The sequence below is a fragment of the Cicer arietinum genome, chromosome 5, assembly GCF_000331145.2.
Source record: "Cicer arietinum cultivar CDC Frontier isolate Library 1 chromosome 5, Cicar.CDCFrontier_v2.0, whole genome shotgun sequence".
Classification (NCBI taxonomy): Eukaryota; Viridiplantae; Streptophyta; class Magnoliopsida; order Fabales; family Fabaceae; genus Cicer; species Cicer arietinum.
In genome coordinates, this window is record NC_021164.2 from 61179324 (window position 1) to 61193499 (window position 14176).

At 35.5% G+C, this 14176-nt stretch overlaps 1 protein-coding gene across 1 annotated transcript; it reads right to left on the reverse strand.

Moving 5' to 3' along the window:
• Positions 1-339: 339 nt before the first annotated feature.
• On the reverse strand, positions 340-14176 carry LOC101502146 (protein PLASTID TRANSCRIPTIONALLY ACTIVE 10). Its single transcript, XM_004500610.4, has 12 exons — positions 13389-14176; positions 13230-13289; positions 13095-13124; positions 12386-12459; positions 11688-11769; positions 10825-10898; positions 10614-10680; positions 9872-9964; positions 3444-3620; positions 1713-1763; positions 1028-1179; positions 340-947 (listed from the first exon to the last, which is right to left on the reverse strand). The coding sequence occupies exons 1-12, from the start codon at positions 14118-14120 to the stop codon at positions 527-529; spliced, it is 2013 nt and encodes a 670-aa protein (XP_004500667.1). The 5' UTR covers positions 14121-14176; the 3' UTR covers positions 340-526.

Here is a 14176-nt window from a genome sequence, read left to right on the forward strand (position 1 = left end):
GTGGCAAACAATGTTAAAACTTTAAGTTAATTTTCTGAAATTCAGCAAACTTGGAAATGAAATCTAAATTTTTCATGATTTATTTTCCAATTTTGATTGTCTGTCAGTTTTTGTAATTTTGTTTTTAATCTCACGTGGGATAATTGAGTATGCTTAAACACTATTTTGGCATCCGTTGTGAGAAACGGGCTCCCCAACCTCTCAAAAATCGCATGCAAAGGGAGGCTTGTAACAAGAAGATGAAATCTTCGTAAATATCCTATCAACGGACACAGTAAATACCAGTGCCTTGTCATGAGTCACGAAAGGCTATTTGTTGATGTTATGCATGTCTGTTGGTTCTGTGAACATTTACGAAATTTCCTTTCGTGGAAAATGTAATATCATATGTGAAATTCTCTGTTAAAACATTAAGAATAAAATAAACTAAACTGCCGTAGTGTTATTCTACACTGCAAAATTTATGCACATTTCTCAGCCTAACTGTACACATTTTACTTAAGCTACTCAATTATGCATCGTGGCATTAATCCCCAAACACGCCTTCATCTGATATTCTAGATGACTCGGTCCCGTTAACATGAAGTTGATCCGATATATTATTACCAAGATTGCTCAGAATGCTGAAGTCAAAGTCGTCGTCGTCATCATCATCATCATCCTCTTCTTCAACACCTTCATCGTCGACTTCTTTGTCCCGTAGCCCCGCAGGCTGTTGTTTGGCGCAATCTTCATACGGCATTTCACACCAAACAGTGCCTTTGCCCACAATGGATTTGTTATGGGTATCTGTCACCCGCTCTTTCCTGCTCTTTTCTGAATTCTTGGGTTCCCCCCAATAGTCATATCGATACAGAGGACTTGTAGGATCATACTGGTCTTTACCAAAAAAACTAGCATCAACATACCTGCCTGGCTCTTCCAACGGCAGACCAAGTGTTTTGCGACTGCAAAAAGGGAGAAAGAAAAGTAAAAATCAATGAATCATAACAGGAGATGAGGATGACAAACATTAATATAACAGTACCAGCTGATGTCTCTAAGCAATGCTTCTCTTTCTTCAAATGATCTACGCCAATGCATGAAATCATATTCATCCATCTCAATATTGCGCCTCAATGTGGTAATTTCATATTCCTCACCTCTGTCCTTTGCTTCATTCCATAGTTTCTTATGGAGCTGTATGCCCAAAGGTTATCTCAGAATTATGAAAGAGATCACAAAACTATTCTTCGCATTTTAAACTGAAGTTTTATGTAGCAGGTCAACCAGTCAAGGAACTTTTGTGCAATTGAAGAAAATATCCATAACAAGAAAAATGATGTCTACATGGTAATTGAATTCCCAACAGAGTAGGATAATTTAATCTATATATGATCTTGGTGGTCAACAAGTTGAATTGAAAATTATCAATCAATTTTATACTTTAAGTTTATAAGGAGTGCATATTTCTTTAAAATAAAAACATACATCTCTTAAGAGTTAACATTTTGGTCAATAGAAATTATGAAACTGCAAACTGCGAATGTGACACTTATGAAAAATGGGTGAAAAGTCATGCTGTGAATAGTTAGGTTTGTAGCCTTTCACCATGTTCAATAAATTCAAAGGCATCCTTTAGAAGGCACGAAGTGGTCCTTCTAACTAGCGGGGTAATATGCATTGCCAATGCCAATGAAAGGGAATATTTTTATCATAAAAGGAAAGCTGACCTCACGCTCAGCAAGTGCAGCCTCTAAGTCAAGCTCTTTGACACTTGTTTTCTGCCAAAAAAAACAATAGGTAAATAAATAAGCAACCAAATGAGTGTATGTTCATAGTGTAAAAGTTTGTTGGGAAGAAGAGATAAATCGTTCTAAATTGGGTTAAGATATTAATAATCCAATTTACATCTCATTGTTTATATCTCTTGTTATCATTGTATTATTATTTGTGTATTTTTCTTTCCCCATTAATATCGGATTGGTTAATATTTTGTAACCAATTTTGCTTTTGCATTTAACCCTTTCACATGAGAAAGATCATCTATAAGTAAAATTACACGGTACCATAGCTTTGTACTATGATCCATAGATTGTCCCTCCAATGGTAAAAATGACCATGATTGGAATAACCCAGACCCCTCAACAATCTCGACTGCACCTGATGGGAACAGCCATTTAATTTCCAATATGCAACTCATAATGTACTTGCTTAATTGAAAGAAAAACCTCAAATGGGCTCAATCTGAGAAGTTAACAGTGAATAGCAGGGGGAAAGTAGGGCATGTGACCGGAGATGCTGCACAAGCTGGAAAGGAAGATCCTTCCATGCATAAATGGAAATCCAAAATATCATTTATAATAGTGTGGTTGATGAATTCAATGCGATCAGCAATTGGAAAGGCTTACTGGTGTGTGGAACATAGACCCAAGTTTACAGAATTGTACAAGAAAGACCCAAAAGGTGTCTCACCTGAATATTTTCAGAGGTGCATATCAGAACTAAAGTAGAGATAATGTTTTAACTAACCACCTAACTGGTAGTAGTAAGGGGGGCACAAATCTGTATGGAAGAGAAGATTAGTAGTGTCAGCGTGATAGGGGGGAGAGCTTAGATTGGAATTAACCGGGATTTGGGAGAAATAAGGCAACTCTTAAATTGCCCGGGTTCCTTGCTTTTGGTTTCTAATATAATCAAAATACAGACTTTTGTTTCCATTAATATATTGAATTCCGTTCTGCTTTTCTTATTCTACTGTTAGTACCTATCAATTCTGTTGTGTTTTCTAGTTCTTTTTTTAATCTGTTTTGTCTTTACTATAAGCTTTAGGGATTAAACTAATCTAATTGTGTTTGAAACCACGCCCATCTGCTATCGAATGCACATCCATGTCAAAGCTACAAGAGACAGCTTTCACTGTGAAAGCAAACACTAGCCAACTCCTTACTTTTGTTGCTATGGACGTGTGTTTAGCTCCAGATTTGTGACTTTTAACAGGGCATTTAGATGAGCTTACTCAGAACTGTTTGAAGAAGCTTTAATTAAGTTTCTCAAAATGTACCCTTAATTTTTTATTACGAAAATATCTATAATTCTGAGAAAATTATTTTTTATTTTTTCTTTTGAGAGCATTGATTCATGTGCAGTATAAGTATCTTATGTGTGTGTATGTACGCACACACCCTACATGGAATTTTCATAAACTATAATTAAATATATAAATTTTTTCAATATAGTAGTCATTTGCTGTGTGCTATCTGCAGCCTGCTATATTTGGGATTGATAACTTTAACATTTGAAGTATCTAATTTAAATCTGATTTAAAGTTTCATGGTTTCTCTTATTTTTCTTTCCTAAGTTTTAGCAGATTGGTTAGTATTTCGCTAACTTTGTACGACTTAACTCGAATAAGAGAATGATCACTATTTCTTATCCAAAATAACAATAAGATTAGTACTCACCAGAGTTACTTTTGGCAGTAATGCATTCTTATACTGAACTTTTGTATGCTGAACTGATTTTTCTTCATCAAAATCATCTTCGTCAACCAAGTCTGACAGCTTTTTGCCTTTATATTTATCAGGATTAACATCCATATCAGTCAAAATCATTTGCTCAGCTACATTAATCTGCCACAACTGCAAAACAAACATATTTGTAAGTGATGGGCAAGTGAAAATTATCCAACCATGATTTCAGGAAAAAACGAGGAAAATGCAGAAAAGGAAGGACATCATATTTGCAAGAAATAGAACGCTTCACTTTCGTTAGGCCTAAGCATCCCATAATTCCCTAACAGATTGTCTCTCTATCTTTAGGGTTCTATTCTCTCCCTCATTTCCATGCACCCTTCACCATTAATTGGCAGTCATCTGCTCATTCTGTTGGTTCCTTTCTAACAGACTCCTCCATATTGTCTCTCTATCTTTAGGGTTCTATTCTCTCCCTCATTTCCATGCACCCTTCGCCATTAATTAGCAGTCATCTGCTCATTCTGTTGGTTCCTTTCTAACAGACTCCTCCATCTTAATTTTGATCCTGCCCTGATCATTATTACCCCTCTTCTTTCATTTTTTGGTTACTGAACAAAGTAAAAGGCAAAATACTTTGATGTTCTATTACTACATGCTTAAGCTGTTTATATAGGAAAAGAAATTACAATAGTAATAATGAGTAATAATAACAATCGTACAATAAAAAAAAACAATAATATAAAATAAAAGAGAATTAAATCTGATTTTCCTTGATTCTTCAACACTCCCCTCAAGTTGGTGTCTAGATATTTGTCATGTCCAACTTGGCTATAAGTCACTCAAAATTGGATCTTGCCAAACTTTTTGTCAAAATATTAGAAGTTTGCTGATTAAAAGTCACAAATGGCAGACATATAATTCCAGCATCAATTTTTTTTTTTAAGAAATGGCGGTCAATCTCAATGTGTATGGTTCTACCATGTTGTACATGATTGTGAGCTATACTTAATGCTACTTTGTTATCACAGAACAATTTTAAGAGTGAATCAATTTTCATTTTCAGTTTGTCCAAGAGTTTACGTATCCACGAAAAATCACAGATTCCTTGAGCCATAGCTCTGAATTCGACTTCTGCACTGCTTCAAGAAACATACCCTTGTTTCTTACTTCTCCCAGTGACTAAATTTCCCTAAACATAGACACAATATCTAGTAGTGGATTTTCTATCAGTAACTGATCATGCCCAATAAGCATCTGTAAATATAGAGACTTCTCTGTAAATAGGGAGAATGCATGAATTGGGTTACAATACTCATAGAGAAAGCGATGTCAGGTCTAGTGTGTGCTAGATAAATAAGTTTGCCAACCAACCTCTGATATCTTCCAATATCAACAGGAACACTACCTTTCTCCCAAAGTTTGCACCCACTCATCCCAGTTTCCTCCAAGAGATCTATTGGTCTACACATACTCATCCCAATTTCCTTCACAAGATCTATGATGTATTTTCTTTGAGAAACAACAATTCCCTTATTTGAGCGAGCAACTTCCATACGAAAAAAATATTTAAACGCACCTAAATCTTTGATATCAAATTCTTTTGTCAAATTTTTCTTGAATCTTTCCATCTCCTGTGAGAATAATATCATCAATATATACAATTAGAATTTTAATTTTACCAACATTAGAGAACTTCATGAACATAGTATGGTCTGATTTTCCCTGCATATATCCTTGCCTTTTAACTGACTGAGTGAATTTTTCAAACCAAGTCCTTGGGGATTGCTTGAGACCATAAAGGAATTTTTGTAGTTTGCACACATTTGAACCAAACTTATCTTCAAAGCCAGGTGGATTATTTGTGTATACTTCCTCCTCCAAATCACTATTCAGAAAAAACATTTTTTACATCAAGTTGGTTAAGAGACCAATCTAAATTCACCGCCAAGGACAAAAGAACTCTAATAGTGTTTAATTTGGCAACATAAGCAAAAGTCTCTAAGAGCTCTCATCTCCTGCAGGTAATGACACGACTATCCAAGTTTGACTCATCTCAAGAGCTCTCATTTACTCAAGAACAACTTCCTTCCACTTTGGAATTTTTAGAGCCTCCTATACATTTTTGAGAATTTCTACAACAGACAAATTAGAAGTAAACGCAACAAATGAAGAACACAATTTTGAATATGACACATAATTAGACAAATGATGTTTAGTGCATGATCTAACAAGTTTCCTGTTCGCAATAGGAAGGTCTATATGAGGATTCTCGACACAACTCTTAAGAACATAAGAAGACTTACCTGAATCAGGATGATGTGTTAGATTATCTATTGGTTTAGAATCTTGGAAGGGGTCGGAGAATGAGTCCCTCATTTTTCTATTTATGGTTTCTTCTTTTAAAGACATTTCCCTTCCAAATAGGATCAATGGTAGTAAACCTGTTTTGTGTCTATTTATCTGAGTCATTACATTGTGGCATTTCAGGTGATCCTTCGTTATTATCGAGATCAAGAATTTGTTCATTATGGTTTTGTTTTGAAATTGTTGTCCCCGAATCTGTCGGAACCCCATTCATAGGTGGATTGAGTTCCAATATGGATTATTGAGCATTTTCTTTTGGTGCATCAATCTAAGTCTCATAATTTTGCGACAACACTATATCACCTAAAGTAATGATGTTTTCAAAAGTAAAATATGAATCTTCCTTAAAATTTCCTCTCCGAAGATGAATGTCAATAAAATAGGGTTGATTTTCAACAAAAGTAACATCTATGGCTATATATATATATATTTTTTTTTTTAATTTTGGTTTAAAGCACCTATACCTCTTATGAGTTGGAGAGTAGCCGGTAAAACCACATTTTATTGCTCATGGCTCGAGTTTGCCAAGTTATTTATGTTCATGAACAAATCAGCAGAGACACTAGTCAAAGGAAAACAATTTCGAAAAACATCAAGAGGAGTATGAAAATCTAAAACTTTAGATGACATACGATTAATTAAATATGATGCAGTTAAAACAACTTCACCCCACAAATATTTTGGAACCTTTTTTGCAAATAGTAAAGCTCTAGCAACCTCAAGAAGATGCATATTCTTTCTATTTGCAATTCCATTTTATTGTGGTGTATTAACACAAGAACTTTGATGAACAATCCTATTTGCAAAAAAAAAAATCAGACAAAAGTATATTAAAATATTATTTACCATTGTCACTTCTGAAGACTTGAATCTTTTTTTGGTATTGAGTTTGCACCATTTTAAAGAAATTTTTGACAACTTGTCACACTTCCAATTTTTCATTCAATAAATAAACCCAACAAATTCTAGTATGATCATCATTAAAAGTTATAAACCATTTTTAATTAAAAAATGTGTTTATTCTATTAGGACCTCAAACATCATTATGAATAACTGCAAATTGTTTTGATTATTTATATGGTTGTGTAAAAAAAGAACGATAATGTTTATCAAATTTGCAAGTTTCACAATGAAATAAAGACAAATCCTTCTTAGAAAACAATTTAACAAACAAATGTTTCAAATACAAAAAACTAGGATGTCCTAACAGTAAATGCCATAACATAATATCATCATTATTAGAAGAAGCAAAAATAGATTCAACGCAGATATTCGTTTGAGGTTGGTCTTTGAAATCGAGTCCATTGTTAAGATAATAGAGTCCTTCACTCACATTAGCATTACCAATCATCTTCCCCGTGCTCAAACCCTTAAAAGTGCAATGAGAATGAAAAAAGTTAGCTTGACAATTTATATCATTTGTTAATTTAGTAATGGATAACAGATTACATGATAAATTAGGAACATGTAAGACATCTTTTAAGGTTAATAAAGGTGACAAAATAACATAACTTTTCCTTGCAATGGCTGAAAGAGAGCCATCTACAATTTTAATTTTGCGGTTACCTGCACAAGTTGACTCCCCAGTCATATGATTAGTAGCACTAGAATCGATAATCCAAGTATGACTGAGAGTGACACTAAGTAGAGCAATATATGGAAAATTACTCTCTGAGATATAGAGCATGAAGAAGTTTTAGACTCGAGAAGTTTGTACAATTGATCTAACTGTTCCTTGGTGAAAGAAGATGGGCTTGAAGGAGACTGCTTCTCTTAATTAGAGTACTAGCTTGGAGGGCATGACCTTCGTTTCCTTTTCTTCCAATTTGGAGGTTTTCCATGGAGCTTCCAACATGTATCACGTGTATGCCATGGACGTTTGCAATGTTCACACCATGGTTTCTTGCCATCTCTCTTCCCGTCTTCATTCTTAGTGACCAGAGCAGAGCTTTCAACCTCAACAACAAAAGGTAGCTTACCCATCATAACATCTTGTCCCACCTCTTTTCTTCTAACTTCTGAGAGCGTTTCCTGAAGTGATGGCTAAGAAATCTTCCCCAATATTCTACCTCGGACTTCATCTAGCCGCTTATTAAGTCCAACCAAGAACATGAATACTCAGTTGTTCTCATGTCTCTTAAGAAACAAAACACAATCCATATAGCACTTCCAATGATCATCATAGCAGAGATCCAATTCTTTCCATAGTGTCATCAACTCATTATAATAGATAGTGACATCTTTGTCTCCTTGTTAGGCATGCCACAATCGTGATTTGAGATCGAAAGTTTGAAAAGAATTATGAATATCATAATATGTTTCTTTGACAGCCTTCCAAACTTTCTTAGCAGTAGGTTGGTTCCATATTACTAACCAGCCAAGCAATAATAATAGAATTATCATATTTCCAAAACTTGTAATTTGGATATGTTGTGACAGGCATTTGCACCTCTCTTATGAGGAAACCATATTTTCCCCATACCGTCTAGTATCAATCTTGCGGTTTAGGACCATTCGACATAATTTTTTCCATTGAGTTTATGGATTTCAACCTTGAGGGCATTAGAAGTTCCCTCATGGCCAAAAGATTGGAAAAACCATTGTTTGATAAGCTATTCCAGTCGCCACCGCTACCTAAACCAACACTGTCGGCGTTGTTGACTACTTCTGGTTTTTCACCCAAACCATCGTCGTTGTTTCCGCTGCCGCTACCCATAAGGGCCACCTTCCATGGGGTATTATGTGCCATTAGGTAGACAAAAAACCAAATTGGTTGCAAAACGGATCGTTCAAAAATTAAAAACAAAAGGTTGGTGCCCTTTAAGTTTGGATCCCCAAACCCCACTAGGTTGTGGAAAGCTTTACAAAACCCTAACCAAGAGGTCTGATACCACAAAGAAAGTAAAAGGAAAAATAATTTCATGTTTTATTACTACAACTCTAAGTTGTTCATATAGAAAAATAAATTACAATAGTAATAATGATAGAATCATAAAATAAAAATAAATAAAATAATATAAAATAAAAGAGAATCAAATCTGATTTCCCTTAATTCTTCATCAGTTACAACCCCCGTTCTTTCTTTGATATGAACTCTAAATAAGCCCAGTAATGGGGTCTCCATTACTATGATATCATAATCATTGTAAACTTAGGAGGCAAAGTATGGCAAGTCACTCAATGAAGGAGGTTGTCATGAATGCTGTAGACTGGAAACTACACAGCAAAGGTTACTACAGTATAAAATTATTCCGTCATAAACCAAATGCTGCAACTCAATGTATTCTAGTAGTTTTGTGGCCTCATTTTTTACAACAGCACTGAGTTGACCAATACCGAGATAGATCAAGGTTGTGTGCAGTTAAAAATTTCAATCTTGAAATCTTTACCGTCCGATCTTTGATCGAACGATTGAGATGTGTGACTGCACGAGATAGGGTTGGTGAGATCAGCTTTAGCATTTAAATAAGACAATTTGCCTCAACATGTGCAACAATGGATCCTAGTGACCAAAATTGCATAATGTACAAATGTTTCTGGTATGAAAGAAGAAATCCCTAAGTAACACTTAAAGCAAGTGGCATCAATCTTCGGATCATAACTTGCATTGAGGGCTCATATGCCAATATTGTAACTTAACCACATGTTTGTTCTTCTTTATTAGAAGGGTAGTTATTTGTATGTTCCATTATTTACGCAAGATCCAACTGAACATCAACCCACATATACACATGTTCAAAAGGAAACATTTAGAAAGCTATTATTTGGCTTCACATTTATGCAGGTGTGAATAAGATCTTGTATGGGGTCCATGAGCACACTAAGGATGAGGGTGGAAACAGGTTATAAACTAATAAGGCCATGTACACACAAGGGGTTTGGAACAACCGTGTGGTTGTAGTCGATAGATGAATTCCATAAGAGAAAGTTGTCATAATCTCGAAGGCTAGAACCATCATTGATGTCTATTGACCAATATACCCTATGCATGAGCTAAACAGTCCACCAGAGTTGTCTCTTGCAAATTTTTTAAACGGTCCATTAAAACATACCTTATCAACATATGGGTGATTGGAAAATAAAGGTTCTTCTGCTGGCTTGTCTCCTGGATCTTTTCTAGGAATGGGAGGTCTTCCACAGTCACGCTGCAAATTTAAAAATATCAAATAGAAAAAATATAATCATAATAATGCACAAATTTTGACTGATTTAAAATACAAACATACACCCTTCTGGGGGGAGAGGGGTTGAGCCTCAGTTAATAGTTTATGAAGTATCCATTGAAAAGGAATCAATGATTTTGTCAAAAGGTAAACCTTTGCTACCAATTCTTTCAAAAGGTACCAACTTCACACAAATGTTTACAAGATGAAATCCAATTGATCAATCTGCCCCTAATTTGCTGAATTAAAATCAAAAGTTACACAGAATCCATAATTTGTAAATAATAATATCATCCAAGCATTAGCATCTGGTCAGTGATTATCATAGTTTAAGTTTGACCAAAGAAATACTTCATTTTTATAAATTAGATTGGTGTGAAAAAGCATCACAATAGAGCCCAACCAAATAGATACTTCGCTGCACACAAACCTCTAGATAATATCTTGAGTAAAATATAACTAGATACCAACAAATCCTTAGAGAATAAATATACATCTGAACTTTACTCTTTTGAAAAATGAGAGCATAGATTATGTCACAGAAAAGTTACAATATGAAGAAGAGCTTTGGAGAATGAAAAATATTTTCCATCTGCTAAAAGATTGAGGTGGTCTAGGGAAAGGTGCAAACCCGCAATTCATCTGGATTTGTATCTTCCTCGCGGTGAAATATTGGTGGGCAGTCAAATCTGTTAAAGCTGAATAATGAAAATATATGTTAAAAATTATAAAAAAAATAAAATATCAATTATAATAAAATAAATAAAATTAGAACTATGTATTATGAAGTGTAACTTATATAGAAAGTTGAACATCACAATTCACAAAATACATAATCGTACATCAGATGATCTATATTTGGATCGACAAAACGCAGTTCGATTGGGAACCGGAAGCGATAAGGATCCCGCTTTGCCTACAGAGTAAAAATGTAAATGAGTTAATAAGTAGAGTGAACATTCAGTAAAAGAAATCCACATATGGCCAAACATATATATGATGGAACTACGTATATGTTATGGAATCAGTCATATAGCATAGTGTACCCTACCTACATTGCCTACGAAAAGATGCAGAAAATTTTAAAATATAGATGCATAAGAAACAACTTCAGACACATGGCATGCAACTAATGACATGGTTAAATGGTGAATTATAGTGCAAAGTTGAAACAAGAGTAGACCTTTCTTAGTACCCAAAATAGATAAATAAAAGAAAGAGTCAGCAACCACTGAGATCAGAGGTGCCCAGGTTCGACACTTAGACCAGCATTTTAATGGATAGACTAGAGATTGGGTTCTCAGTTGGGTTAAACATAACCCCACTTGCCTGTGGACTGGGGTGAGCAATAAACCAGAAAATTGGACACCTGTTATGCCAAAAAAGTAATAACTGGGGACAGTGCCTCTGATGGGTAGGCGGAGGGTTGCCCCAGTGGTGGCACACAAGAGAGAGAAAATTCACCTTGTATAATACAGTTTCAGCTAGAGTTCCTATTTCAAAACATGAGCATAACAACATGTAAAAAAGAAAATCAACACCAACTAGTTTTGTACCAATGAGTCGAAGCAGACTACAATTATGTTGTTAGGCAAGTAACAGTATAAAAGCTAGAAGATCCATCACTATGTAATCAATTAATGTAAGGTCAATATTAAGTGACAAATAGTATAGGAAATTTCCAACTAGTGACTGAAACACTCACCGTAATTTCAACAATGACTTGCATACCCACTCTTATATGATGACGAATCCAAAACCAATCATTATTCTTTATTGGAACCCACCTAGAACACATTACAATATATTATGAATTTTCCAGAAGCAAACTTGCATAAAAGTAAAAGCAAAAACAGCGACACTGAACAAGATAACAATGCTACAGAAGTAAAGCCTCTAAGTTACTAATGATAACAGTATGAAGTGCTGGTTACACAGCTGTAACAAGCAAAAGAAAATATGCAATAACCCATGGATACATATGCAGAGAAAACGTTACCTCCCAGTCAAAGAAAAAAAAGAGAGAGAGAGAGAGAGAACATTTTCAGTGTTGAATAGTTTGCAGTAACCTGGGCTACCACATGATACAAAAGAGACAGTATGTTTTGCCCCTAGTTCTAGTATATTTTTGGCCCCCACGATATTGATTATGTATGCATTAAATAATCTCTCTCCATTGTTAATTTTTGGCCCCCACGATATTGATTATGTATGCATTAAATAATCTTACACATTCTAAAATTATACTTGTCACTAAGTATTAACTTAGCAAGAATATCATGTGGAAGCAACTCAATATTACTTGAGTAGTACTCCAGCTTCCAAAACAATGAGGAAACGGACACCCTGCACAGAAAAAGTTAAGGGAACACTTAAAAGACAGACACAGGGATTGGTAAGTACCCATCATATACACCGCCAATGTCAACAAATGCCCCTTGGTAAAGATGCAAAGTTGTCACCTTTCCCACACAAATCTGCAATAAAAAATTAAATAAAATTCTAAGTAGTTAATGAAAAATCTAAGCATTTATGAAAAATTGAATCCCAATTCTACATATTTATTCTGAACTAAGATACAGAAAAAGAGTGATTTTAATTATACGCAAGCAAATGAAGCCAAACAAAAATAGGATTATCTATTGGGTTACAAATACAGTTCTCCAATTATAGACATCATAACTGGGAAAAACCAAAAAGAAAAAACAAACAATAAAGATGCAATGCAGCTATTAAAGGTAAGTTCAGTTATCCATACTTTTCCTAAACAAAATTTCCACAGTCAGCAATTGAAAAATGCAACTTTCATGTTGTCACACCAGAATTGAAAATATCACTATGCATGCCTATTGAAGACTAGCCCAGGCCTGTCATGTGAAATCACTTTCTTCCAAGCAGCATAGAATGATACAACCCTATATACTTGTCCAATGCACATAAAACCATAATAGTAGTAATTGAAAACAACTAGGTTGGGTATGAAATAATACTAATACCGGCATGAAACCTTAGGAACACGATACTGACAAAAAGTAAAGCATCTATTTTACACACAACAATAGTACAGTATAATCCATAATGAGTATGAACAAAGAATTGCTCAATAGCTTACTTGGCCAGGATAATAGAACGGCAGTTCGTACTGCAAAAACCATTTAAAGAAAAGTTAGCACTGTAATAGCTTTGCTTTCTCATATTCCAAAACATACCGACAAGAAAAAATAATCACGAATTCATCCATTCCTACCATGCCTTCCTTGTAGTCCTTGCCTCTTTTCCTCCTACCAGGGTAATAATCTTGATCTATCTGTCACATTCACATGACAATCAGCATTAACATTTCACATAAGCCAAAGCAAAAAATTATGAAAGTGCATTGTGTTTTAAACAAGTATGAAATTGAAACCTTATAAGATTCCTCTTCCAATAAATCCTTGTTAGCGTCCACCCACTCCTTGTACTGTTTCAGAAACACCTTATACCTATCTAAGCACACATCATCTGTTTCAGTTCTAACTCCATTTTCTATATCCTCCAACCTCACCCTCTTCGCCTGCAACTTATGCGCTTCTCGAATAAACGCAAGTTCTTTCCGATCAACCTCCCACCCTCGCGGAGGCCAATCGCGCGGCGGAACTAACCGCACCACCAGCGGTCCCGCCCACTTAGTCTCCAACGGCTCCGGAATCTCTCCCTTTATCTCAAACTGCTTAGCAAGGTACTCCTCTTCCGTCAATCCCATCTCCTCCATCTTCTTCTTACGGTACCTAGGGTTCAGCATTTTGAAAGCTTCTATGGCTTCCGGTGAACTTAGAGGAACTTCTTCGCCTTCGTTCAGACTCTTGCGCGCGAAATCGGCTTCGGGAGTGAGGATTTCTTCCCACGGAGCCCAGCCTCGTTCGATCCAGTTGCGTCTTCGAGCTTCCTCTTCGGTTTCCTTGCTTTTGGGACCGAAGGTTTGGACGAAGGTCTCGTCAACGGGGAACTCATCGGAGCTAAAGGATTTGGCGACGGTGGTGAGTGGCAGTTTGCGGAGGATTAAGGGAAGAGAACGACGGTGATGGTGGAAAAGGGGAGAGAGAGGGTTTAAGGGAGGTTTAGGAAAAGTGAAGAGATAAGAGTTGTTGAAGACTTGCATTGCTGAGTGCTAAGTCCACCACCTTGCTTCACAAAGAGTAGCATCTAACTTGCTTG